This window comes from Gobio gobio, assembly GCF_949357685.1.
Source record: "Gobio gobio genome assembly, chromosome: 11".
In the NCBI taxonomy this organism is placed as follows: domain Eukaryota; kingdom Metazoa; phylum Chordata; class Actinopteri; order Cypriniformes; family Gobionidae; genus Gobio; species Gobio gobio.
This window is the reverse complement of record NC_137104.1, coordinates 15,489,748-15,515,555: the sequence shown is the minus strand read 5'-3', so window position 1 is coordinate 15,515,555 and position 25,808 is coordinate 15,489,748. Positions and strand designations below refer to the sequence as shown.

Here is a 25,808-nt window from a genome sequence, read left to right as displayed (position 1 = left end):
CACATTGTTATTTTACAGTCAGTGTCATCAGGCTGTGCCAGAAAGTTCCAGCTATACTTGATATCCTGTCTTCAAATTTAATTAATTTGGTCAACAGGGAGTCGTTTTTTTACAGTTGTGGCATAAATTTGACATTGTCTGCTTTGTTTGTTCTGTGGGAAGAAGAAAGGGTGAATTTGAAACTGAAGTGAGCTGATGTATCATTACTCACAAAGCTACAAGGCATAACTAATGCATCCTTTGTCACCAAGCCACACACCACTGCATCAAAGGAAAATTTGATCTTTTGATATTCAAGAGCATTTTTGCTCACCTTGTTCTGCTTCAGAGCTCCCTTTTCCTTCATGTGTGGACAGTCTTTACCAGTGACAACAGCTTTGATGTCAGCCACAGGAACTGCCACAGGGAACAAAGAATAATTAATAAGACAGGGTGTGGCCATCTTAAATCCCATCTTTATAGACTGAAGTTACTACACCATGATCAGAATGCAGGCTGTACTCACGCTTTTCCTGTAGAGAATCATGGGGTACCTCTCCCTGAGGGCTCTCCTCCAAATCCCCATAGTGGAGAACTTTATGATTGGGCGACAATCGACAGTACCAGAACTTGTCTGTAAAGAAGCAGAGCAGTAGGTCAGTCTTCCACAGTGTAATGCTAACAAGTTGTCTTTCAATCTAGTACAATGCTTAATATTCTTTGGCTTTTATTTGCAGATTGGGTAAAGCCGTGACAGGCAACACCCCCCCCCCCCCCCCCCCAAAAATCACTTCTCAATGCTTCCTGTGCCACACAAAAAGCAGACAAAAGTGATCACTGCCAGGACTGCTCACATTTAGCATAGAAGGCCATGGTTGGCACTCAACCCTGGTGCCTGAATCCAAATCCTAATAGCTGGGAATAGCAGTTTGGCAAATTAAAAAACATTGTGGGATGAAAGTGTCCTGCAGGGTGGCACTTCACAGGCTGCATACACACCCAAAGAGATCAGGAGTGTGCTGGAAACAGCTTGATCATCGTAATCTTTCTATAGCTACAAACAAGCTCAATGGGCTGTTTATCCACCACTACGAATGTACAATGGATATTGCAGCTAACAGCCATTTGTGAGCCCATTCTGAGATACCAAGTGCATGATGAAAAGGGGGCTTCCTTTGTACATGGCTTTCCTGAATTTCTATTCTAATTGATGACATACACAAGCCATGAGACAGAGGGAGCGACGTGGATGAAGAAAGAAGTGATTTTTATTTAAGACAAGCCTGATGAATGCTAGTGCTGTAGTGCCCTTTCCTCGAGCATCATGGATGCACTTAAACCTACATCTGGGACTAAGAACATAAGATCTCCTTAACCTTAAGATGACACTGCAACCCAGTCAACATCTATCAAATGTGCAATCCAGTGCATGGAAATCTAAAGTGAACAAACGCCTACTGTAACCAGGAAACAGGGTCAGAGCAAAAACATTTCATTCAAATCACTCAGAGTTTAACTCAATATGCTCCACATCTAAACCTGTAATTCTGAAGATTAGCTGGTTCAGGATTTGTAACAAGGGTTGGAGCTAGATTCTGGATGCAGGATTGTTTGCTGTCTAAAAAAGAACAAAAATCTAAAATGTTTCAGTGAATTAAAGGCAAAGAAGAATTCAATTTTAACATTATCCGGAAAGCTCAGCCTCAGGCAACTTCTGCAATACTTAAGATTCTAGGTTGAAACTGCACAGCTCATTTTGTCCACCATGAGAATAGGGCTCTGCTATGGGGGAACAATAGGGAATACAAATGTCAAATGTAGCACCTGTCACAGGGAAAATCCACAGGTGCACTTCATTCTGTCGTTTAAGAGCAGTCCTTAAAAGCTTGCTGAAAAGGTTAGTTGTTCGTGGACAAAAGCAATGGTCTGACATTGGGTTATCTTGGGATTAAATGTATCTGAATTTTGGTGGCTTCATGTGGTCAGTGCCTCCTGTGGGGAACCTCATTCTAAAGATAGTATTAGGAAGTAGAACATACGTGAATGTCATGGAGCAAGCTATTGAAATGGCGCAAATACATTCAATGTGATTCAGACTTAAATGACAAGTAAATGACGTCATCACAAAGTTTACTATAACAATAATAAATGAAATATAGTAAGGATCTATCTATGTCTATAATGAAAAACTTGATGTACTGCCAAATACCACAAACGTGGACATGTGCAAAGGTAGATATTCAATGCTATAGTCACTGAACTATTGGTTACTAATAGGAATTCCTCCTTTACTGCTGTGTCCAATCCTGCGTTCCGGACACCTTGGAACTTGGAATTCTCCTACATCCTACTTGAAAATATGTTGGGACAGATCGATCAAGTGCCATTCCACTTGTTTTCAGTGGAAGTGAAAATAACCAAATTTTGAGTTCCCAGGAATGCAGCTTGACTGGAATACTTTGGAAAACATTCAAACATTCCCACCCTGGATTTGACCTGATTTCAATTCTGTTTCTCACCATTTAATTTTTCTGCATAAAGCTGAACTGTGTTCAACTTTGTTGCATTAAGGCAAACTAGGGGTGTGCATGATTAGTCAAATATACTGTAATTATTATTCAAAAAATTAAAATAAAATTTTTGCTGGCCGTAAATGCAGTGAAATCCTAAGCACGCAAACTAAATCTCACAGTTATTACTAAATGCACTGGGTGGCGCTGTGGAGCTTGTTAAAGGATTAGTTCACTTATTACTCCATGATTTACTCACCCTCAAGACATCCTAGGTGTATATGACTTTCCTCTTTCTGATGAACACAATCTGAGTTATATTAAAGGGGTGGTAAAACACGATTTCACTTTTCTAACTTTAGCTAGTGTGTATTGTTGCTGTTTGAGCATAAACAACATCTGCAAAGTTACAACGTTCAAAGTTTAAAGCAAAGGGAGATATTTGCTTTTAAAGAAATCAATTTCTAAGGACTACAGCAAACGGCCGGTAGGGACTACAGACATTCCTCCAGGGTCTCTGACATCACCAGCCCCAATATTTACATAAACCCCTCCTCCGAGAATATTAAATAAGGGGGGCGAGACCATTTTTATTGCTTATTTGTTGCTGCCGCAATGGCTGTTATTTTCATCCGGATTGCAGGTCCACTTTGTTCAGCCGTCCTAGGGACGGGGGAGTTAGGGATCAATGGTTAATTTATTTTTAACTCGGTCCCTCATAATTATTACCCAAATCTTCCACAATCTTCGCGAGTTCAATGCAGGATTCGCACAACGGCTTGTCCTGAAAGATGGATTTAAAAACAGAAGCTGCTGATTTATTTTTTGTCGATGCGTTTTCCTGTAATAGTTCGTATTGTTATTTGTACTTTGTAGCAAGGAAGTACACAGATGACAACGCTGCTTGGCTCTGCAAACCAGTTTGTTAAATGCTCATTCATACTTAACGTTATCCGACAAACACCTAACGTTACAAACTTTTTTAAAATCTCAACAGCGAACTTGGAATTAGTGTAAATTATTTGTTGATTAGAGCTTTTACGTATTGTTTATCTACATGCTTGTTTATTTACAGGCATGCTAAACATGGTTCTGTGTTTGATTTGGATACTATAGTAAAGCCAACTTTTTGTGCTCGTTTTGGGTTAATAGTTCTTGCGACAGATATTTGGCTATAATCGTTCTAAAAATACAAAAGTAACAGTGCCATTCAGTAGCGATCACTATAGATCCGCAGTCTTTACTCAAAAAATCCCTTTGAGGACTGAACAGGTTCTGCTCGATCATCTTCACTAAAATTGTCTGGGTCCGATTCGGGCTCAAATTGGTATGGTTTTATTGACGCCATTGTTTCTAATACTACCAAAGCACAGTCTACCGGTAAAGGTAAGGGGCGTGACGTTTCCGACAAACGTGCACTAGGCGGTTAGCGAATCACAACACACTGGGCCAGCTAACCACTCTGAGCCCATTGCGTATTTTTGAGGGACCGGCTTCGTAGAACCCGGAAACCATCAGACCGTTTTAACAAGGAGGGACAGAGCAGTGTAGAATAAAGGTAAAATATATGAAAATAATGAATTTTTTTTAAAAACGAATAATGAACACATGTTACAGTGCACCCCACAAACACAATCAAGCCTTATGTTTTACAATCAAAGAATGTGTTTTACCACCCCTTTAATAAATATCCTGATGTTTCCCAGCTTTAGAAATGGCAGTGAACAGGGCTCAAAAAAGTGCATCCATCCATCATAAATGTACTCCACACAGCTCTGGGGGGTTAATAAAGGCCTTCTGAAGCGAAGCAATGCGATTGTGTAAGAAAAATATCCATATCTAGCTTCTGCCAGACCACTTTCCGTATTCAACTTACGAAAAAAGAGTAAGTGACGCGACGCATGATGTAGGACGTAGCGCAAGCATTTTAAACTGCGAGAGGCATTACACTTTATAAAGTTTTAAATATGGCTTACAAAAACCCATCGATTCGCTTTAAAATGCCTTTATTAACCCCCTCGGAGCCGTGTGGAGAACGTTTATGATGGATGGATGCACTTTTTTGAGCTTCAAACTCGTGCATCACTACCATTATAAAGCTTGGAAACATCAGGATATTTATTAATGGCTTGAGGGTGAGTAATTTTCCTTTTAAAGTGAACTAATCCTTTAACAAGTTGATCGTATTTGATCACAGAATGTTGTTTTCTGCCTCTAGGTGCAGCGAAGTTTGGAATTACTTTAGAAAAAGTAAGAATGAGAGATCTAGTGGGTAAGTGGGGACCCTAAGAGACAGAGAAAGGAAGAAAGGAATAAGAGAGAGGCAGGCAGACAGATGCATAGAAAGAGACAGACAAGGTGTCACGTCTCCGAATGATCTAATCCTGTAGAAGTGTGAAGAGTGTTAAATTATCCAGGCTAACTGATAAAGCCTCCCTCTGAGCTCAGCAGACAGCCCTCCTCTTCAGCCAGCCCGCGTAAAAAGCGATATTACATTTGACGATCCTTCAACTCTCCAATCTGCGCCGTAAGCTTTATCACTCCCACTACTCAGCGCTTGTTTGAAATTGGCTCCATACTTCCGCTCTCTCAGCAACGGACAAGGCTATTTTTCACACTTGCTAAATCATGCTGTCGGTTTAATAATAGCACTCATAAATATATTATTCACTCGGCGTATACATTTCAGAGTGTTTATGTAAAATAGTTGGATAAAAATGATCGTGTGAGACATTCTAACATTACCAATTGTGACCAATGAGTGTCTCAGTAAATTCCTGTAATTCCAAAGTTCTGCTTTTGAATGAGAAGCAGCCCAGTCGAGGTTACCAATAAAAGGCAGAATGGAGTAACCCCATTAAAAGAATCTGTTCACACACTTAAGATGAGCACAAGAAAGCTAGTGAACTAATTTAAGACATTTCAGCTGAAAGTACATTCATTTTAGGGGTGAAAAAGCTTACACTGTGTACTAACCAGACACAATTACAGTGAAATGCAAATTGTAAGGGGAAACTGAAGGAGATAAGGCTGAGTTACACCGCAGAGACACGGATACGGTGTTTGCATGCTAAGAACACATGTATTTTCATTCATTTCGGTGCTGCTTCAGCAAACGGCATAATTTTTATGGTTCTCCTTAGGGAACCTTGAGGGATTTGTCATGCAATATCCTATGTTTCTCTACTACCACAAGCAATCTCTCTCAGGCTTGCCAATGTTTAATGGATAATATGAGGTGGGGGGATTGTTGCTCAATGAATTTTCTGTGTGGGCGGGAAATGCAAAAAACAGAATCAAGCAACAGACAAAATGTAGTGTTGTTCATAGCTGCTGGTTAGGACAGAAACTTGGATGAACAAGAAAGAGGCAGCTTTTATCGTTTTTTGTTTGTGCCACTGTGTTGCTTTATGGTGTTTGAGTCTTTGGAGCCAAAAACTATTTGGAATCTTTATGGAATAAAGAAAAGGTGTTTTTCTTACCCTGTCTCCTTCGGCTGCTGATCTTCCTGAAGCAGGTGCCCTCACACAGGCGATTGAGGCGTTGCTGTTTGATCAACTCCATGATCTCTGGCTGGATTTTCTCCCTAAGCTCCCTGGAGAAACATCAGACAAACACAGTTTAAAGTACTGATCCACCACTTTACACAAAGAAAGAGTCAAAAACATCATCGTCACATACAGACATGGTGTTTTAAACATTTCTTTGTACCACAAGTCAGGGAGAGCCAGGCAAACTTCCTTTTATCTTGTTGTTTGCTAATACTTGTTTAGCTGCTTTAGATCTAAGGCTGATAATTTTGCAATATTAATTAGCCATTTAAATACTTCTCTAATGTCATTTAACCAATGCCCGGAGTAATTTACCAGAAAACAATATTTTGATCACATTGTGTGGCAATGAATTGCTTATCTGTGTCTGATAGTTTAATTTTGTCAGGGATTACAAAGTAACCCTCCTCAAAATCATGTAAGTGGGCTTTTTTAATGAATAGTAATTTATTAATTATTTAATTTAGCTACAACAACCTAGTTAATACCATAGTAACCATGTTTACTACTGTAAAAAATAAAAGATAATACAAAAAAATAGGGAAAGCTAATGGAATAAAACACTGTTCAAAAATGTGGGAACCTTGTGGATACTGTCAAAAGCCAAGCTGACAAATTGATATGCCTTGTGTTATAGTGAACAGGCTGAACCGTGTTACATATTTCACACTGATATAACATGAAATGATGAGCGATATTTCCAGCATTTCAGTTCAAACTAGCTCTGAAAGTTCAACACGGACATTTCCATCACTGTTATATTGCATGTTGATGTTATAGAATGTTCTCTGCGATTGTACATTCCAGCTCAAATGACACTACTGTAATGCAGTGGGTAATTTATTTAATGGAGTCTCCTCTTAGTTTAATTAGTTATGAACCATTTAAAGGCTTGTTTTCAATCATGAGTGGGACACAGGTGCAGTACACAAGGACCGAAACTGGCTGAGTCTGATTGTGGGAAATTAGTGCTTCAGATAATTGAACAGTTTCCAGTGACTCACAGGATGGGCCGGGATTGGAAATCCTCCTGGTTCATCCTTTCGGACTGGCGCAATTTGAGGATCTCAGTGTAGCTCAGATTTTGCAGACGACTTTTAAACTGATCCAGAGAGTTAGGCTTGATCGTGAGAGCACGAGTGATCTGTTCCTTCACCACCTGCATCACCTATAGCACATACAGATTTCATCATTTAGTACATCATTTTATGCATTCAGGAAGACAAAACGTCTCATTCTTATATCTTGCTTTTACTTTAGTTAAGCTTTTGAGTCAAACAAAGACAAAAGATCAGACCGTTGACCGAAACTGTTCACGACTATGATAGCACAAGGTCAGTATAACTAAGGACCTTATGCTTGCATGCCTGAAATTGGTTTTGTAGATGTTGACAGGTAGTTAGTGTACATGCTCAGTGTCTACATACATTCCCAGACAAAAGGTTTCTGAATAGACAAGGAAAAGAGTGAAAGTTGGACAACAAGGAAAATGTTGGGTTTTCATGGTTTATGGAGAGATTCCATAGACATAATTATTGTTATACTACACATTGTATTGTATATTCTATAAACTGTATATTATATCCCCTAACTCTAACCCTAAACCTACCCATCATAGAAAACTTTCTTCCATTTTAGGTTTAAAAAAACAAACAAACATCAAAGTATGATTTATGAGCGGTTTTCCTCATTGGGACCAAAAAATGTCCCCACAATGGGATTTCGGATAGTGTCATCTTTGTTGGGATATTTTGCTGGGTAAACCTGAACCACACACACAGCGTGTACGTTATTAGCAAACCCTTTCTTACCAAATCATCTTCAACATAGTGTGCAAAAATCACATAACTGGCAAACGCCTGAACAGGCATTCACAAACTGATTAAGCTCCAAATGAGAAACTTCTAACACTGTCGATACAATATATCCTTGAACAAAGATCAGTTAATACCTACCCAAGATACTACTGTACATGCATCTTAAATGAGACTCCCTAATGCTTCTTTAATTACTGTCCTACAAAAGGCGAAACACAGTAACTGCCAACAATGGAACTGAATGGCTCCAGAGATTTGAGCGTGAAAACTGATCAATCAAAATGAAATCCAGTTTTCTCTGAATCTCAGCACAGTTCAGCCAAACCCTTCTGATTTATAAAATGATAAATGGGATATCACAGATGTGCTCGAACACAAACTACAAGACTACAAGTCCTTATCAAGTACTCAATTCGGGGCAGATCTAATGACTACAGGGTATGATCCTATAAATAAAACGTATTATACAAATTTTTTGTGTAATAATAATACATTTTATTTATAGGATGCTTTCGCAACACACCTTACAAATCTTCCAAAAAACATCAATATAACAACAATTGACAAAGCATACTGTAATATACATTAGACACTGATATTGCTCAATAATACGTGTGCAATCATAGTGTGAAGACAGTCGCTGTTACAAATGTCCAGGGGAAGGGAGTTCCACAAATGACTAAAAGCCCTAGACCCCATTCTGTTCAGGCGAATGTTTGGTAAGAGCAAAAAGATTGATGAAGAGGATCTGAGGGTATAGGCAGGAATATAAATTTGAAGAGGAGCAGAAAGATATGAAGGAGCTAGATTATTAAGAGTCTTGTAGGTAAGGAGCAAGATTTTTTAAATCAATTCAATATTTTACCAGAAGCCAGTGCAAGTGTTGAAGAAAAGGAGAAGTGTGCTCTATGGGAGGGTTCTCAGAAATAATTAATGCAGCTGAATTCTGTACCAGCTGCAGTATATGTATAAATTTAGAAGGAAGACCAAAGAGAAGAGAGCTGCAATAATCTATATAGCAGTGGTGTTGTTTGTCAGAAAAGGACAAAGACAGTTTATGTTTCATAAATGAAAATACGCAGAAGGAATAATTTTATTAAGAACGTGAGCTTCAAATATAGGGCGCTATCAAGGATGACACCCAGACTTTTAACCTGTGTGGATGGAAAAACTATGGACTAATCAATAGGTCACAGAGAAGCTATCAGATTTCACCAGAGTAGATTGTGTACCTACCAGGAGAGTTTCAGTTTTACCACTATTGAGTTTAAGGAAATTTGATGAAAACCAGTTATTTCAGCTAAGCAGCTGGACAGAGAAAGTGGAGGAAAGACAGAAGTAGGCATGAAAGAAAGGTAAAGCTGGGTGTCCATCAGCATAGCAGTGGAAATTAATATCGTACTTCCTAAAAATATGTCCAAGGGGCAGTAAATAATTAATAAATAAAATAGGGCCCAAGACTGAGCCTTGGGGAACACTAGTGGTAACTTGCAATGGCTTAGATCAAAAATGTAGTTGTACGAACTAAGTGCAACCAGAAAAATACGATCTAAACCAAGACAGACAGGTGCCCATAACTCCAAGGGAGACCAGCCTGTCTAGGAGGATGTTATGTGAGATTGTATCAAAGGCCACGCTCAGATCGAGCAAAATACGTAAAGCCAGCTGACCAGAATGCACTGCCATAAGCAGATAGTTAGTAACTTTGACAAGAGCGGTTTCCATGCTATGAAGTGGACGGAAGCCAGATTTATTTTTATTTTTTTAAACAAATTGTTGTCTAAAAGTTAGTGCGAGACCTGTGCTGATACACTCTTTTCTAATATTTTAGAAATAAACTAAGTTAAAAATAGGATGAAAATTGTCCAATTAGTTGGATCTGCTCCTGGTTTTTTAAGTATGGGGGTTATTATAGAAGTTGAGATAAGGGAACAAGACCAAAATACAATGATCTCAGTAATTAAAGAAGACAAAGAAGATAAACAAACTTTAAAGGGATAGTTCACCCAAAAATTCAAATTCTGTCATCATTTACTCACCCTCAAGTTGTTCCAAACCTGTATGAGTTTCTTAGTTCTGCTGAACACAAAAGAAGATATTTTTAATGTTGGAAACCAAGCAGATAGAGCAACCATTGACTACCATAGTAGGGAAAAAAATACTATGGTAGTCAATGGTTGCTCTATCTGCTTGGTTACAAACATTCTTCAAAATATCTTCTTTTGTGTTCAGCAGAACAAAGAAACTCATACAGGTTTGGAACAACTTGAGGGTGAGTAAATTATGACAGAATTTTCATTTTTGGGTGAACTATCCCTGTAACCAAGTGTGTTGGAAGAGGACCGTGATGAAGTAAAACGTGATGTCTAGAGCAGACCAGTTTCGAGGCTTTGTTCTCACAGGTATTGGTTCCACCACCGACTGAAGAGCACGTATTATGAAGTTGCTCAGAAGAAACTCTTCAAGTGGAGGCCAGCCAAGCACACGGCCATGAAAAGCATCTTGGGGATTACAGTTGAAGATTCAAATGCAAATAAACAGAAGCGACAGCCAGCAATGGACTATGACAAGAATTCACCCATATGCAGCACAAGACGACAGCTTTCCTTTATCCTCAGATACAGAAACGGCCAGCTACAATAGAGCCACAGCTTTCCTAGTGATGTTTCAATAATGCACAGCTCGAAATCGCAAACAGAGGGTTGGTGTATGCACCGAGCCTTAGGCTACAGATCATATGCTGTGATTAGCTGGGGAGCACAGCAACGCATGAGTTGGGAAGCTGGAAACGAGTCCAGTAGCTATTCGCGCATGCATCCCCTCCCAGTCACCCAGAGAAGCAGGTGCCGCTGGCTCGCACAGCAGGATTAGATGAAGTTTAATTAGTGATAAGATTGGGCCAAGGTCAAGGCCCCCTCCCAAATCACTAGGCTGATATGTCCGTGCTTGAAGAATGAGAGGAGTGATTGCTGGAGGAATAAACCAATACATCTCTATTCAAACAGCACAGTAAGGTTTAAAGGGGAGGGGGTTTTGACAGCTGCAGGAGGGGGACGAAGAAGCAAACATCTCCACTTGAAACAATCCCTTATGGCGGGGGAAGCAATTTTCAGAGCACATTTGCAGATTTTTCACGGTTCAAAATTAATTAATCCAAAGCGCTCTCTCAATTCCTTTTATCAGCCTCTTTAAATCAAGTCGTGATGGCTGAAATAGAAGCAGACCTTTTATTTGTGAGGACGAGGTGATATGGGGGAACAGTGGAATTTCAGCTGTTGATGTGGTGGGCGATGATATTTATGAATAAAGCGGAAATGGACCTTTTTTTTTTTTTTAGACAAATGCACGCAAGTGTGTCACAGCCTCAGCAAGAAGTGTGCGAGTCTTCAACTGCCCTGCCATGCTTATTGTCTTTCTCTCGCCTCTCCTCTCTCGAGCATCTAAATGCACAGAACACACTCGCCCACTGTGTGTCAGCCTGCAGATAATACAGAGTGACATACAGAAGAATGAAAGTGTGTGTATTTGTGCATGTTTGTGCGCTTGTGAGTTCAAAAATTGAAAGCGCTCTTAAGACCAAGGCTGTTATTCTGCATTGGACTATATATTTTAATACATCAGAGCTATTATTATACTCTCTAAGGCGCCTGCATTATTTAATACATTTGAATGTCAAAGCTATAATGCCATTGAACAAATCTATTGCTTCCCTTAGGCACAACAAATTAGGGATTAATCTTAATATTAAAGTGTTTCTGAATCATCTTTGGAAAGTGAGTGGGCTTGTGGGATGATGCCAGTGCCATTAAAGGCCACGGAGAGAGTTGTGCTATGACACAAAGTAATATAATATAAAACAGCAGAAAACACAAGCAGCTTTCGTATACTGCCGTCTTGGATTATACTGAGGAAACAGAAGAAAACAAATCCAGATTTTAGGGCCCTTACAGACAAGAGCTGTAAAATATATTCATATCTCCTTCATACATTTTTATATCTGATAAACGGGCTGCTAAACAACTGAAAAAAAGATAACAAATGGATTTTCTGGATGATTAAATCCAGAAAAAAATTATCCTTTGGGGTCCAAACCAATTTCAAACAAATGGCTATGATACACAAGCCAAATGTTAATGAGAAACAAACCAAATGTAGTTAACTAGGCTATTAAATGCATCAGTAAGACAAATAGTAAAACATGTGCATTAGGTTTTCCTGTCTTTTTATAGTCAGATCTTAAGCAGTGCACTGCAACTAATGCGCATTCAAATGTGAAAAAACAACCACCAACACACACACACAAACTATGAGAAACCAATCCAGAAAGTGATATGTGTTTGTTAAAGGTAAAACTTTTAAATGTACGTCTGTCTGGACTATCCACAAACCAACAATTTAAAACGCAAAAACCACCGTGACATTGGATGGTGTTATTCCATATATGACCCTTGAAAAGCACATTACTTCTAGTAACTTTAGTGGTCCACTCATTGGTTTACCAGCACCTTTTTTTTGTAGCTATGGCAGTTTGCTTACTTCCCTTATCCAGACAGCCAATCAAAAGCACTGTTGTGCCTCCAATCAGGGCAGGCAAGATTTATCGCTCCTGTCTAATTTTAATTACAACTTTGCGCAGCTATCCATCATAAATTCACAGGTAGGCCTTTCTGTTTTACATACCAGCACATTATTAAAAGTCATATTTTTTTCCCTACCTGTAATTATGCAAAAGCCGTTATTCAGTTACATCAGTAGACTTTTTTATTGATTTAGGAAGATAAATCACATGTACGTTTATGAGAAGCTTTGCTGTAAACAAAGCTTAGAAAAGGATTATCTTTATTCATGATCCTGACATTTTGTATGACTAATAAAACACAGGAACTGCCATGTGAAAACATTCTGCATGTAATGCTAAAGCGAACATCGACAACCGCTACAGTCTTAGTAAAACTTTACACTGTGTCCTAACCAGACACGATGCAGTAAAATTTCAGCGACAAGCAATTTGTCGGTCTACACCAGACATGACATGACTACAAAAGCAATCAAAAATCACAGCCAATTAGAAGAGCACGTGGGAGCACTGCATTTTCAATGAAATTGCTACATAGTACATAATCTAATCCATACATTATAAATCATGTTGTAACATCATTAAAATATTTACTGAGAGACTGATACAATCTTGGTCATGGAATACAGTTTTAACATTGATTTATTCAAAAAATCTGAGGTAAATTATCCATTGTTGCTTTCAGTATGGCTATAAAAGGTCACGCCAAATGATATTCAAACTCACACAGACCCTTTCAACTTTAAATAAAGTATATAATCAGTACCTGAGATAATCATTGTCATAGTTTGTTTCTAAAACAGAATCCTCTGATGACAGGGGTCGAGGCAGGTTAGGACAAACACTTATTAACACGGCAAAGATACCTTTCATCGCATGTTAGGTACATTTGGTTAGGACACAGTGTTATGATCAAACCCAAAACCTTTGTATTGGCATAGTTCTCCAAAGACAAAGCTCCTTAATTAGCCCAGGAAGTCACATCAACACAACGGCAACAGTTTACAATAATCATTTACAACTTGTCAATCATTCAAATAGTGTTTAATAAACTTCAAATCCGAACTGGAAAGGAACAACTAATTTGCAGTACAGGCTGGTGGGAAGATATCTTGCACATGCCTATGTCATCCCTCTTCGCATTCATTTTGCTTGTTATGGTCCGTGGACCCAATGGGGTAATCAGGCATGAAAAAGAAAGGGGACATTTATCCATTCCACAATTGACACGGTAATTATGCCGTTTCCTCCCCCATAATGATTTTTATAACAGTTAATAATGATTCACATCAAAGAAATGGGTATTACTTCAAAGAAAACAAATAGATATCATTAACGGAAAAATCATTTGCTGGAAACACTGACCGCAAAGACATGTGATGAATTTACATGCAGTACAGTCTGAAGTAATTTTTTCATTAATGCTGGGGGTAAGCCTATGAATAACAAGTGGAGTAGACAAGGATAAAACACCTGTGCATGCATATGGATGCCAAGAGAGAGACCTGTAGTCTCGCATGCAATAGGATGCTATGGGTAGGCTCTGCACCCACTCTGGAAAAAAAGCAGGAAGGTCCATCGAATCTCTTCCACTCTCTTCAATAAATCTCTGACCTTGCCAGGGTTACATTGGAGAACCTGGTGAGTTGTGGAGCAGGTTGCTGGATTCTTTCTGGGGGTGTTGAGTCGAATGACCTGGCACCTTTTGATGTCACAGGATTGACCATACAACCTGCAGTCATCTGTAGAGTGATGACACCTGTCAGGCTACTTTGAGTGCTCCCTTTCCTCTGTCTGAAACTGATCATCTCGTGGTGCCTTTTTCAAATAGAAGTACACTCTCACAGAATAGTCAGTGTTTTAAGGTGTACCATAAGTGTGTAGCCTCCAATAGTTGCTGGAGTATAGAGGATGACCACACAGAGAAAGACACTCGAGCAAACATGGCCAAGTACAGATGTAACGGACGTAGGCCAGCAAGAGCTGTGCATGTAAACCTCACTCTCATGGCCTCAAGAGGTACGCTAGCAGCTGCCGTCTTTAGTGTCCTTGTTAGTGTGCCCGCTTCCCACACCGGAGACCCCGGTTCAAATCCCGCTTGGAGCGGTTACATGTGACCCGGATGGGAGGTTTAGGGGGTGAGTGTAACGGACGTAGGCCAGTAAGAGATGTGCATGTAAACCTCACACCCCTGGATCCTTGTTAACGCACCCACCTCCCACACCGGAGACCCCGGTTTGAATCTCACTTGGAGCGGGTCAAGTAGGACCAGTTACACGGTCTAAACACGCAAGTGCTCTCTGACAAGGAAACGTCTCAGGATTTCAAAAAAGCACCCCGAAATGGAGTACTCTAGCAGGTGGCACTCAACTCTCTCAGGATCCAGCAACACACCCACTCCACTGGCAGGAGTAACTGTTTCTCCATGGGCCAGCATGAAGCATGCTGAAAGCATGCAATGCATTAAGGTCACTTAAGGTCTCAGGAGACTCCGCTTATACTGTAGAGAAGCACTGCTTTTGTGTGCGAGAATGAAAAGGACAAAACAAAGTGAGAAAGAAGCGAATGGTGGCAGCAAGAAAGGAAAAGAAATGAAAGGAGAAAAGAAGTAGGGAATAAGAAAGAAAGTATGAAAGGAAGGAATGAAGAAGGAAAGGACGGGAAAGATGGAATGATGAAGGATACAGGAAGGGAAAAGGGAAGAAAGAAAGAAGAAAAGAAAGAAATGAAGGAACAAAGGAAAGAGTGAAGATGGGAAAGAAGAAACAAAAGCTCTGCAAGGGGAAGTAGGGAATTGTGGACCGGAGGCTTGGGTGCGGATGCTGAGCACGACCAAACAACACCTCAAGACATCATTCACTTTATGAGATCTTGCAGATTTATGCTAAAAAAAAATAAAAATGCTGCCTGTGATATTACCATAATCAATCAACGTTAGGAGCTAACTGACAGCCCATCACAGAATTCAGAAGTGCTGGGAGATTTTTTGTCTTTTTGATCATCCAAAAAAGGTCAATCCAGTGAACATTGAACCGAGAAAAAAAAAAAAGAATTCACAAAGGCAAGGCCGTATACAAAAGGGATTAACCTCAATACAAGCTTTGCCTGTACAAAGAGTAACAAAAAATGTGCAGATCTCACTACACGCCTATGTACACGTGGGATACATGCACAAATAGCTAAAACTTAATGAACAGCCACACAGCAACGAGAGCGACTAGAGGTCAATGTGCTACGGAGAAAGGAGTGATGGAGAAATGACACATTAAAGCGCTCATTCATAACAAGTACCCAAGGAGGGGCTGGGCTACGGAGGAGCGCAGGTTGGAGCGTTGGCTCTGGATCGCTTCCTCTTTAATCGCGAGCTGAAATCTGCCTCTAACCTGATTACTACAAGCAGCTTCACACAAAGCCTGCTCCATCTGTGCGCCTGTTTTATCTCTCGTTTCCCGTCAGCATCCAGGCAAAATTGCAAATGACCCTTCATCCTTTTCATTCAGTCTACACCCGTTTTTTTTCCTCCATGCCATCTCTTCAGCAGTACTCACATGCCATTGTCACCTCCATGTTTGGGAGCGCGGATCCACGCTGGTCCAACCCAGCGTAGCAGAGATGAACCCTGACCAGGTGCAGGGACGATCGGATTGCCAGAAGGAAAATAAACAGGGGTGGCAGATGGTTCCTGGGTTATTTGTGTGCGCGCGTGTGTGTGTGCTGCTGCTGATGAAAACAGACCAAGCTTTAGCCAAAGGTTGCTTTCGTCTGGCCGTTCATGCCCATCAGCACTCTGAAGTCTGAAAGCATCTCCAAGCAGCTCAGTTTATGTCCATTTCAGCGCTTAAGCCTGATTGGCCAGACACCACAGCTACTTCATCCAATGGAGTTGCGGTAATATGGATCACGTGGTTTGTATACAAGGGAGGGCGTCTGAAGAGGGAGAGATTGGAAGGGGGAGGGGTGGGGGTTGTGCTATAGCTTAAACAGAGTAGCTACATCACTACTACTGTGCTTGGATGCATCGAAGTGGCCATTTTAAAGTCAGGTGTCATAGCTGTCTTCGTCAGAGCTGATTGGGTGGAGAAGACAGCTGTTTATGAACCAAAACACACACGCACACAATAGCTGTTCTATGTTATCGTGAAGCGGGAGGGGGAGTAATTAGAATGTGGTTGCCATGGAAACAGGCAAACCATTGCCCGTCAGTTTTTTTTTTTTTAGACCCAAGAGCATCGGTGAGAGCAGACCTGCCTCCTGCTTCTCGTCTCCACACCTCACACACACACACACACACACACACACAGAGAGATGGGCAGACAATATTTACAGGATGTGACAGGCCTATCACGAAGACAGAGAGACAGTGGGGGAGGAGAAAAATAGCATGTGCGTATAAAAATTAGATGGTTGCGTGTGTGCATGTGTGTGTGTGAGAGAAGAGGCAGAGGATGGTGAGGTGCAGTCATCCGAAAATGGTGGAGGTCTATCAATGCTGTATAGTGACAGTGAAGCCTCATAATCATTTAACGCGTGTCTGACTAGACCCACCAAGACAAAAGCACAAAATGGAGGACAGAGTAAAAGACATCAGCTCTCACAAGCCACAAAAACATCCACAGATTCAGAACCTACATTTAGCTTGCATTAAAAGAACATTTCTTATATAAAATGTGCTTTTAATGCTACAAAGTATGGCCTCAAGGCAGTTGCATACATATATGATATTACATTATATTTTCCCTGTACATTATTACTCACTATTTCACACATTATTGCTATATACACCGATCAGGCATAACATTATGACCTAATATTGTGTTGGGTCCCCCCTTTTTGCTGCCAAAACAGCCCTGACCCGTCGAGGCATGGACTCCACTAGACCCCTGAAGGTGTGCTGTGGTATCTGGCACCAAGATGTTAGCAGCAGATCCTTTAAGTCCTGTAAGTTGTGAGGTGGGGCATCCATGGATCTAACTTGTTTGTTCAGCACATCCCACAGATGCACGATTGGATTGAGATCTGGGGAATTTGGAGGCCAAGTCAACACCTCAAACTCATGCTCCTCAAACCATTCCTGAACCATTTTTGCTTTGTGGCAGGGTGTATTATCCTGCTTAAAGATGCCACAGCCACCAAGGAATACCGTTTCCAGGAAAGGGTGTACATGGTCTGTTACAATGCTTAGGTAGGTGGTACGTGTCAAAGTAACATCCACATGGATGGCAGAACATTGCCCAAAGCAAGGCTTGCCTTCTTCCCATAATGCATCCTGGTGCCATGTGTTCCCCAGGTAAGCGACGCACACGCACCAGGCCATCCGCGTGATGTAAACGAAAACGTGATTCATCAGACCAGGCTACCTTCTTCCATTGCTCCGTGGTCCAGTTCTGATGCTCACTTGCCCACTGTTGGCGCTTTCGGCCAATTTGAGCTACAAGTAGCTCGTCTGTTTGATCGGACCACACGGGCCAGCCTTTGCTTCCCACGTGCATCAATGAGCCTTGGCCGCCCATGACCCTGCCGCCGGTTGCCCACTGTTCCTTTCTTGGACCACTTTTGATAGATACTGACCACTGCAGACCAGGAACACCCCACAAGAGCAGCAGTTTTGGAGATGCTCTGACCCAGTCGTCTAGCCATCACAATTTGGCCCTTGTCAAACTCGCTCAAATCCTTACGCTTGCCCATATTTTTCCTTTGAGGAAAACATTTTCATAATATATCCCACCCACTAACAGGTGTCGTTATGAAGAGATAATCAGTGTTATTCACGTCATAATGTTATGCCTGATCGGTGTCAATGTATTTTTTTAAATAAATATATTTTAAGTGTGAAATAATGATTATGTACATTTTCATAATGTAAATGAACATTATTCCTCACAATTATTTTTTATTCAAACAAAATTCATAAATAAAATTAATAATAATGATACAAATTTAGTACAAAAATAAAAAAGTTAAAATATCACAGCAAAGCCATGTATTTAAGGGCGCAACAAGAATGCAATGAGCTCAAGGGAGACAAAAGAAAACGCTTTGCCTACCTTTGAACCTTACAAAAATAACGTGTTGGAAACATATTAACCTGGAGCAACGAGGTGTTATAAAATGTCTACTACTTTATTAGAAGTGAGTATTCTACATTATTTAAGATTTAAAGAGTTATTTATTTATTCTGGAGGGATACAAGACCAACATGTAATTAACAACTGTCTCTTAAACTTTTAATACACTATAATACTTTAATTTTAAAACAATGCCAAAGTTAAGTCTGCTTGAGAAGGTGTCATCTGAACAATGAAGCTGAGAGTTATTCCTCTAAGTCTGTATTAAGCTCCCACAAAGGTGGGTGGAGAGGTGGGTCTAATCTTCTTCAGTTCAATCAGGATTGTGTCTATACAAGACAAGTAAACACAACCCAGGGATGTCGAGACTTAGGTGTTAGACACATTTTTTCCCAGAAAAGAAAAAGGATCGACTAACTCCCACTGCCATTGAAGGGAACACAGGCAAGAATCACAGGCCACTAACGCAAACGTCATTCTATGAAACAACAGCTTGATAGGACTAAAGTTTTGATTAGTGCATTTCACCACCTCAACCTTCTCGCTACCATCAAAAGAACCTGAAACAAATCAATCTGCCAACAGAAACTTTTCATCCCTCCAGTAAAAGTTTAGGACAGAGACTATATTCCATGCACTGCCAGACAACTGTCAGAAAGAAAGAATTGGGAGTTCTGATCACCAGATTAAACAGCAGTTTTATCTCTATATTCAGCAAGCCTATTTATAATAAGGCAGGAATACAGACGAGGGGCAAAAGTAAGCACATTTTCTCAGATGTGCTGCTCATGTAAGAAAACAAAGAATCATGAATTTAATCATAGTGTCCAGGGAGACATGCTCCAGGGAGATATTTTAAAAATGAGTTTTCATGTCCATGAATCTTAATTATGCTCAGATATACAGCTTTACACAAGATGGTCTTTTATCCTAGCTACAACTCAGGGACAAGTTTGCTGTGTGATTATCATAATTACACAAACAACAGACTAGCAAATCTTAACCGCCTCTTTTACCAGAATTTTATTTTGCCTCTGCCAAGAGCTTGGGACAACCATCACCCCCCGCAAATGACAAAGTCCTGCGATTCCAAGTAATGTGAAGTAGTGATAGACCAATTATCTGATGAAGAGCTTGATTGGCCGATAAACTACTTTAAATCTAATCGACATACCTGCCAATGCACATGGAATAAACCATTTTCTTTTTTTTAATTTTGAGTAAATAATAATTGTAATATAATTGTGCATTTAACTGTTCACATGCAATTTGAATTTAAATGTAGAGTGTCTTATGTTGTTCATATTAATTAAACTATAATACTGACAAGATACCTGTTAGGTACCTGAAAATGCATGATACCTCATTTGTATCTTTATTTTATTTCTTGTGAATAGTTTTATATGGATTTTCAGTTATCATTTTTATTAGTTTCAATTGTCTTGAATAATTACTTGGAAAAAATAAAAACAGAAAACCTTATCCCATTGTTATTTAATTGTCATTAAATTATTATAATTTTTTTTTTTTTAAACGTGAAATACTGCTAACAAATTTAAGGGCTGTGTTGAATAGCATAGATTAGATCTAGATTTATCTATGGTCCCGTAACTGATACCAAATTTTGCTGATATTGTTCGACTGCTGAAATTTTGGTATTATGACAACCCTAGCATCGGCCAATCAAAAACCTTTATTGGTTGACTACTAATGTGAGGAGAACATGACAGAACAACAGAAAGCTCAAGTAAGAGAAATTACACTTTTCCACTGCATGATACGGCTCACTTTTGGGGGGCGTTTCCTAGTTCCTGGTACTTTTTTTTAGTACCACCTCAAATGAGGTTCCAAGCGAGCTGTACCGATACTAAAATGTGATATGTAAACACTGCAGATCACTGATTGGTCAGAGAGAATCGTCACTACCAGCATCATTGGATTTGCAACACGAGACCCCAATCCCGCTAGATTTAGGGCGCTTTCACACCTACCTTGTTTCGTCCGGATTTTCGGACTTTTCAGTTTGGTCCGAATCAAAATTACAGGTGTGAAACCTCCCCCGTACCACGGTCCGGACCAAACAGACGAAATTTGGTCCGACGAAAAGAGGTAGTCTCAGTCTGGATCAAACTGAACAAAGGTTTGGTTCGTTTCGAGTGTGAAAGCATTTTCTGTATGGTTCGTACTTTCAGACCATTTACAGGAAGTTCCTGTTTATGTTTAAATATTATAATGTTATTTTTAAATGTCATCTAGGCTCCATTGATTATGAAAAGTGAAAAGATGCGCAATATGTCAGAATACAGAAGGTCAGAAATGATTTTGAAAGAAATTTATGATTTTGCTTAGAAAGCCTTTCTTTAATGTGCATTTAATTTTGTATAAATTGTATCTAAATTTTAATCAACGTTTAATCAGATAATTGCCTGGTTTTAATAAATAAGAAGCAAATAGCCTATAGCAGACAATAATCGCGGGAGCGATCACATGCTTTGCAAATGAACTGGAGTGCGTCTCAAATAAACCGAAACTCAGCAAGCTACTTGTCTCACAAACATGAGAAATATGTGTATATAAAGCTTGAAATGTTTTTTCACTTTTAAACGGAACAAAAAGAAAATAGTCAAGTAATGCGCACTGTTCAATAGTGGCAATGATATGCGTTCATTCATTCATTCTTGTCAAAGACGCTGACGTCAGACGCACATCCGTTTACAAACCAATCAATGTCCAAATGCAGCCCACATAGATGTGTGTGTCATGTAAAGTTCTTTAGTGCGCTCGCATAATTGCAATGTGAAACCAAACCAAAACTAACCGAATGTTTAAAACGTATCTCAAAACATGAACTTTGGTTCGGACCTTGGTGCGGACTTTCAGGTGTGAAAACACCCTTAAATAGTCAGCAACAGCCACCGCAGTAAGTCAGCAGACGAGGGGGTGGCACTATAAAGATCAGTCTATAATCTTTATCCCACCCACTTTGAAGTGGTACAAAACTGCAGTGGAAAAGCAAGCCGAGTCGTAGCAGAAGAACGTGAGGAAGAGGGAGATTGATGTACAATCAGACACAGGTGTAGGGTCTCAATCAAAAGGGCTGCTCTCACCTTATTGAAGTCCTCAGAAGTGGCTCTCATCTCTTTCCAGGTTTTGTTGAGTAGCTGGATACAGATGCAGAAGAACTCCTCAAACGAACGGTCATGGGTGAAAAACATGGGGTGGAAGTCATGGCAGTTCTCGCTGGCTGTGAACAAACAAATGGGACAAAGTGAGCATTTTGTTCATTGTCAAATGTTGCACCGCAATCCACCTGAGGAAAGTTGATTTATCAGGTAAAGCGTCAACATCCATATCGCATGACAAAGCAATGCCCTATATTTAGGTTGGTCTGCACTAGAGCCTCAAGAGAACTTCGGACTCTCCAACAAGGATTTTGAGCTTTTAAGGAGGCTCACGTGTCTGCTTTCTTAACCAGCTTCAGCCCTCACGTGGGCTTCTCATGCATTGATGCATCAGATATGGCTAGGAACGAATGGTGCTACATCACGACACATCTCTCTGAAAGAGGCTCTTGGCAGAGCAGACGATTATTCTCAAGCATGAGAAGCATGGGCTTGGCTCTCAGGACACCTACACATTTGAAATGAATGTGAACAGTTGGTTAAAAAATGCTTTTTTATAGCCGTGTTTTCTTTCACTGCATTCCCCTGCCAGCCAGACGCTGGTCTTAATTCAGAAATTCAAAAAAAACTTCAAGATTCTCAAGATCCTCTTCCAATCCCCCAAAAAACGACTGACATCATACTGTACTAATTTGGTTTACATTAATCTTGTGACTTTATTTGTGGTCTTGGGACCCCTCAAAATCACAAAAATGTGTTCTCTGGATTTCATTACTTAGTTTCTTGGTCTGGTCTGAGTTTTAAAACTGTCGTTGAGCATCTGACGGCCTAGTTTAGCAGTGTGTTCCACACCGATGTCACTAGTTGGTGAGAGATCACTCTTTTTTGTGTACAATTTCCGATTTCCCTCTCTGAAAGACGAATACGGACTACTGCCACCTGCTGTTATGGAGACTTATTTTCTCTCATGTAGACGCAGAATGATGTGCTATTTGGCTGCTGGGAGTAGTCTTTGCGATGTGTTCAAGCAGCCCACAAGCAGGGATGCGAGGTGACAACAGTTGGCTTTCGTCACCGCCTTTACAGTCTCAGGTCAGGATCTTCCCAACAGAACAGCTGAATCCCAAGTTCGTCTTCTGTGAACACTTGACTTATAAATGTTAAGGCACTTACTTTTAAAACTTTCTTACTTGTAAAGAAATCTACTTTATATCTACTTTAATCAGGATACATTTGAATACAGCGCTTTTATCTCAAAACCCTCCCTGTCCACAGTCTTCAAGAGTTTTCCAAAAGTTGATCATCCACATTGAAACATCTGAAAATGCTCAAATCACCTTACTGCGCGTGCGTAAAACATAACCAAAGCTCACAAGAATAAAGTTCTCAAGCTATTTTTTTGGCACAATAATAATTTTATTAGCGAAATATTCCACCACTCTGTGTTGCACACAAATTTGCATGGTCTAAAACGCAATTGTCATTATGTTTGACAGCAATTATGAGTAAATCTTCAATCATCTTTCCAGGAATGCAATATGAAGACTGTACAAAGGAACATTTCTCTTTAGCAACACTATGAAAGTAAATAGCAGGCACAACAATGCCGGTAGAACCATAGATATCTATGGGTACAATATGTGTCACATGAATAAACATGCATCATCGTTTTCAAATACCTCAGTTTTCACAGTCCACATTATCCACTTGATTGAGCGTTACATTTTGCGTCTTTTACGATTGAGCGTCTTTGTTGACAAAAACGCCATCTTAATGTAGATGGAAGGACAAAACGGAGAAAAAGATGAATTTTCTGTGGACAAGGCCATGGTATCCCATACTTTTGTACTTTTCTAAGCAATTCCAGAACTTCTTATCTTTTTTTTTACCTTATGTGTCTAAGTCACTTTGAATAAAAGCGTCTGCTAAATTAATGTAAATGCACCTGGGTCTCATTTTACAGTCAATAAATTCAACTTTTCTCCTTTCCAGTTCATTAAAATGCTTTTTGGACTGGTATTTCTTGACTCCAACTAGCCTCTTACACAAGCACATAACATATTACGTAACAGCAACATCGAGATGGCATATAGATGGATGCGATGTTGGCTGATTACCCTCATAAGAACGATAAGAGAGAGACTTGCTCTTCATCTCACCACTTCATAAATGATCCTCAAAGATTTCACCCCGGGATATTACTAAAGCAGGATTATGGATGGAGAGCTCTGTGATGATCTATCGTGTGAGATTAGTGCTTTATAAAAAAAAAAAAGCCTGAATCAAATCAGAATGGCTGCGTGGGAAATTAAAGTCTGGGTGAGCGCTATAAAAACTGAAGGTGCCATTATTGTGTTTATAAACAGCAGCAGTCAAGGTGAAAATGAAACTGAGGCTTTCGCCCTGAGGCGTCACGCACCTATGTGTATGTCAGCTACGCCACTTTAATACAAACACTACTCGAGTGGAATGGTGCTTTGAATGAGAGCCACTATTTGAGATTCTCATTTAGGGGAATTGAAGCTTCAGAGAACCTGCCAAAGCCCCTGCAGAGGGCCAGTAATTGCATTGGCTTGGTCAAAATTGAAACTTCACAGCATAATGAATGATGCCTGAAGGTGCAATGGGGCATTCATTGAGAGTGACGTCATCCGACCGGTCAATCTGAGGCTCAATCCACCGGACCGCCCAAGCCACAGAGCCTGGTCCTTTGGGATGACTCCAACTGATTCAATGTAATAGATCCTTCTCCTTCAGAAGTCGGAGGAGTTCAAGGGTGTGCTGAAGGGGAGGGCAGCACTATCAGCACCCACCTGCTGAGGAATGAAATGTCAGAGTCACTTTGGCTCTCGCCTAAGCCCTGAGCTCACAGGTTTGGACCGTATTAACAGTCTGATGCAACTCAAAAATTCTAGCTGGCAGTCACGCTGAATGGAGGAATCTCATTAAACCAGGATGTTCTCTCGTATTGTAACTAAAGAATCCTCAAATACCTTTTATCTTCAAAGCCGTGTGATTAACACAATCCTTTCCTATTTGTCTAGATGTCAAAAGACTTTCTGCAAATATACACTGTTGTACACTAGGGGATAATTGGGGGGAAATATATATACCATACTTTGAATAATAAATATTATATTTTATTAACTTTTAGTTTAATGCAGCTTCAAAGTGATTAGTCACATGGCATTTGCAAACCAGGTGATTGGCTCAAAAATGTCCCATGAGCAAAAAAATTCAGACACATACTTAAGGGGATCCTGCACCTGTCAAACAATAGGAATGTTTGTGCAGCTATTATAGACCTCCCTTGTATCCATTATGTCCACACTCAAAAGCACGATTACATCATATAACATCATTACATCATATTAGTCAGTTTCCCATGCCTGACACATAACTGAGGAGGCGGAGATATTATGTGCTTGGTGTGAGTATTAACATGAGCTTCATGCCCTCCGGCTAACAACCACAGCACAGTGCAAAGCTGCAGTGTAAATAGCTTACAATTCAACATGTCAACTGGTTAGTTGGCTAAACATAAGGGCTGTCAGACAAGCATTAAAACCTGTTGCATGACCTTAATCCGTCAGCAGTCACATCTAACCTCCTGTACTCACTCCATGAGCCTGCCATGAATCAGCATCGTACCAGCTTTTCTCATAGAATCCTTCAACATTTGATGCCAGTGCACGATAGGCCTGCCAAATGATTTTACAATTGGCTTTAGAATCAATGTACTTTTATTTCCTATCATTGAATATAATCACATCAATCCCCACAGTACGTGAAGGGTAAAGACTAACTGCAACAAACTCTTCATGATAATGATTCTACTTGTGTATTGTTTATAGATAAGTGATGTAATGGTGTGGCAATCTGCTGATCCCTCAAGGCAAATGACGAGCAACAATATGCAGAAGTGAATCATCTACGGCAAGCCAACAAAAAGGACAAGATATGTGGTCTGAACTCTGTATAAGACACCGCTGTGGAGGACATATGCGGCCACTTCATACAGGTTGTGTGAGGTAGACTGAACTCTGAGCAGTTGATGATTGAACAATGGCTCATCTTTGACAACACTAAGAGCTTCCACAATTTGAGCTAGGAAGCCTTATCCTCCAGAGTACAGACTTGTCTGGGTGGTCTTTCGTGAAGACATACGATCTTCCCACGTACTAGGAA

At 40.1% G+C, this 25,808-nt stretch overlaps 1 protein-coding gene across 9 annotated transcripts in view; it reads right to left on the bottom strand.

The window, feature by feature from the left end:
• Nucleotides 1–25,808, bottom strand: part of elmo1 (engulfment and cell motility 1 (ced-12 homolog, C. elegans)) — a 129,858-nt gene that overhangs the window by 8,600 nt on the left and 95,450 nt on the right. For all 9 annotated transcript variants that reach the window (XM_079830273.1, XM_079830276.1, XM_079830274.1 and 6 more), the window contains 5 exons: nt 21,606–21,742; nt 7,045–7,208; nt 5,972–6,084; nt 506–613; nt 314–396 (listed from right to left, as the gene is read on the bottom strand). In XM_079830273.1, coding sequence (XP_079686399.1) covers nt 314–396; nt 506–613; nt 5,972–6,084; nt 7,045–7,208; nt 21,606–21,742 — 605 coding nt within the window. The remainder of the gene's footprint in view (nt 1–313; nt 397–505; nt 614–5,971; nt 6,085–7,044; nt 7,209–21,605; nt 21,743–25,808) is intronic.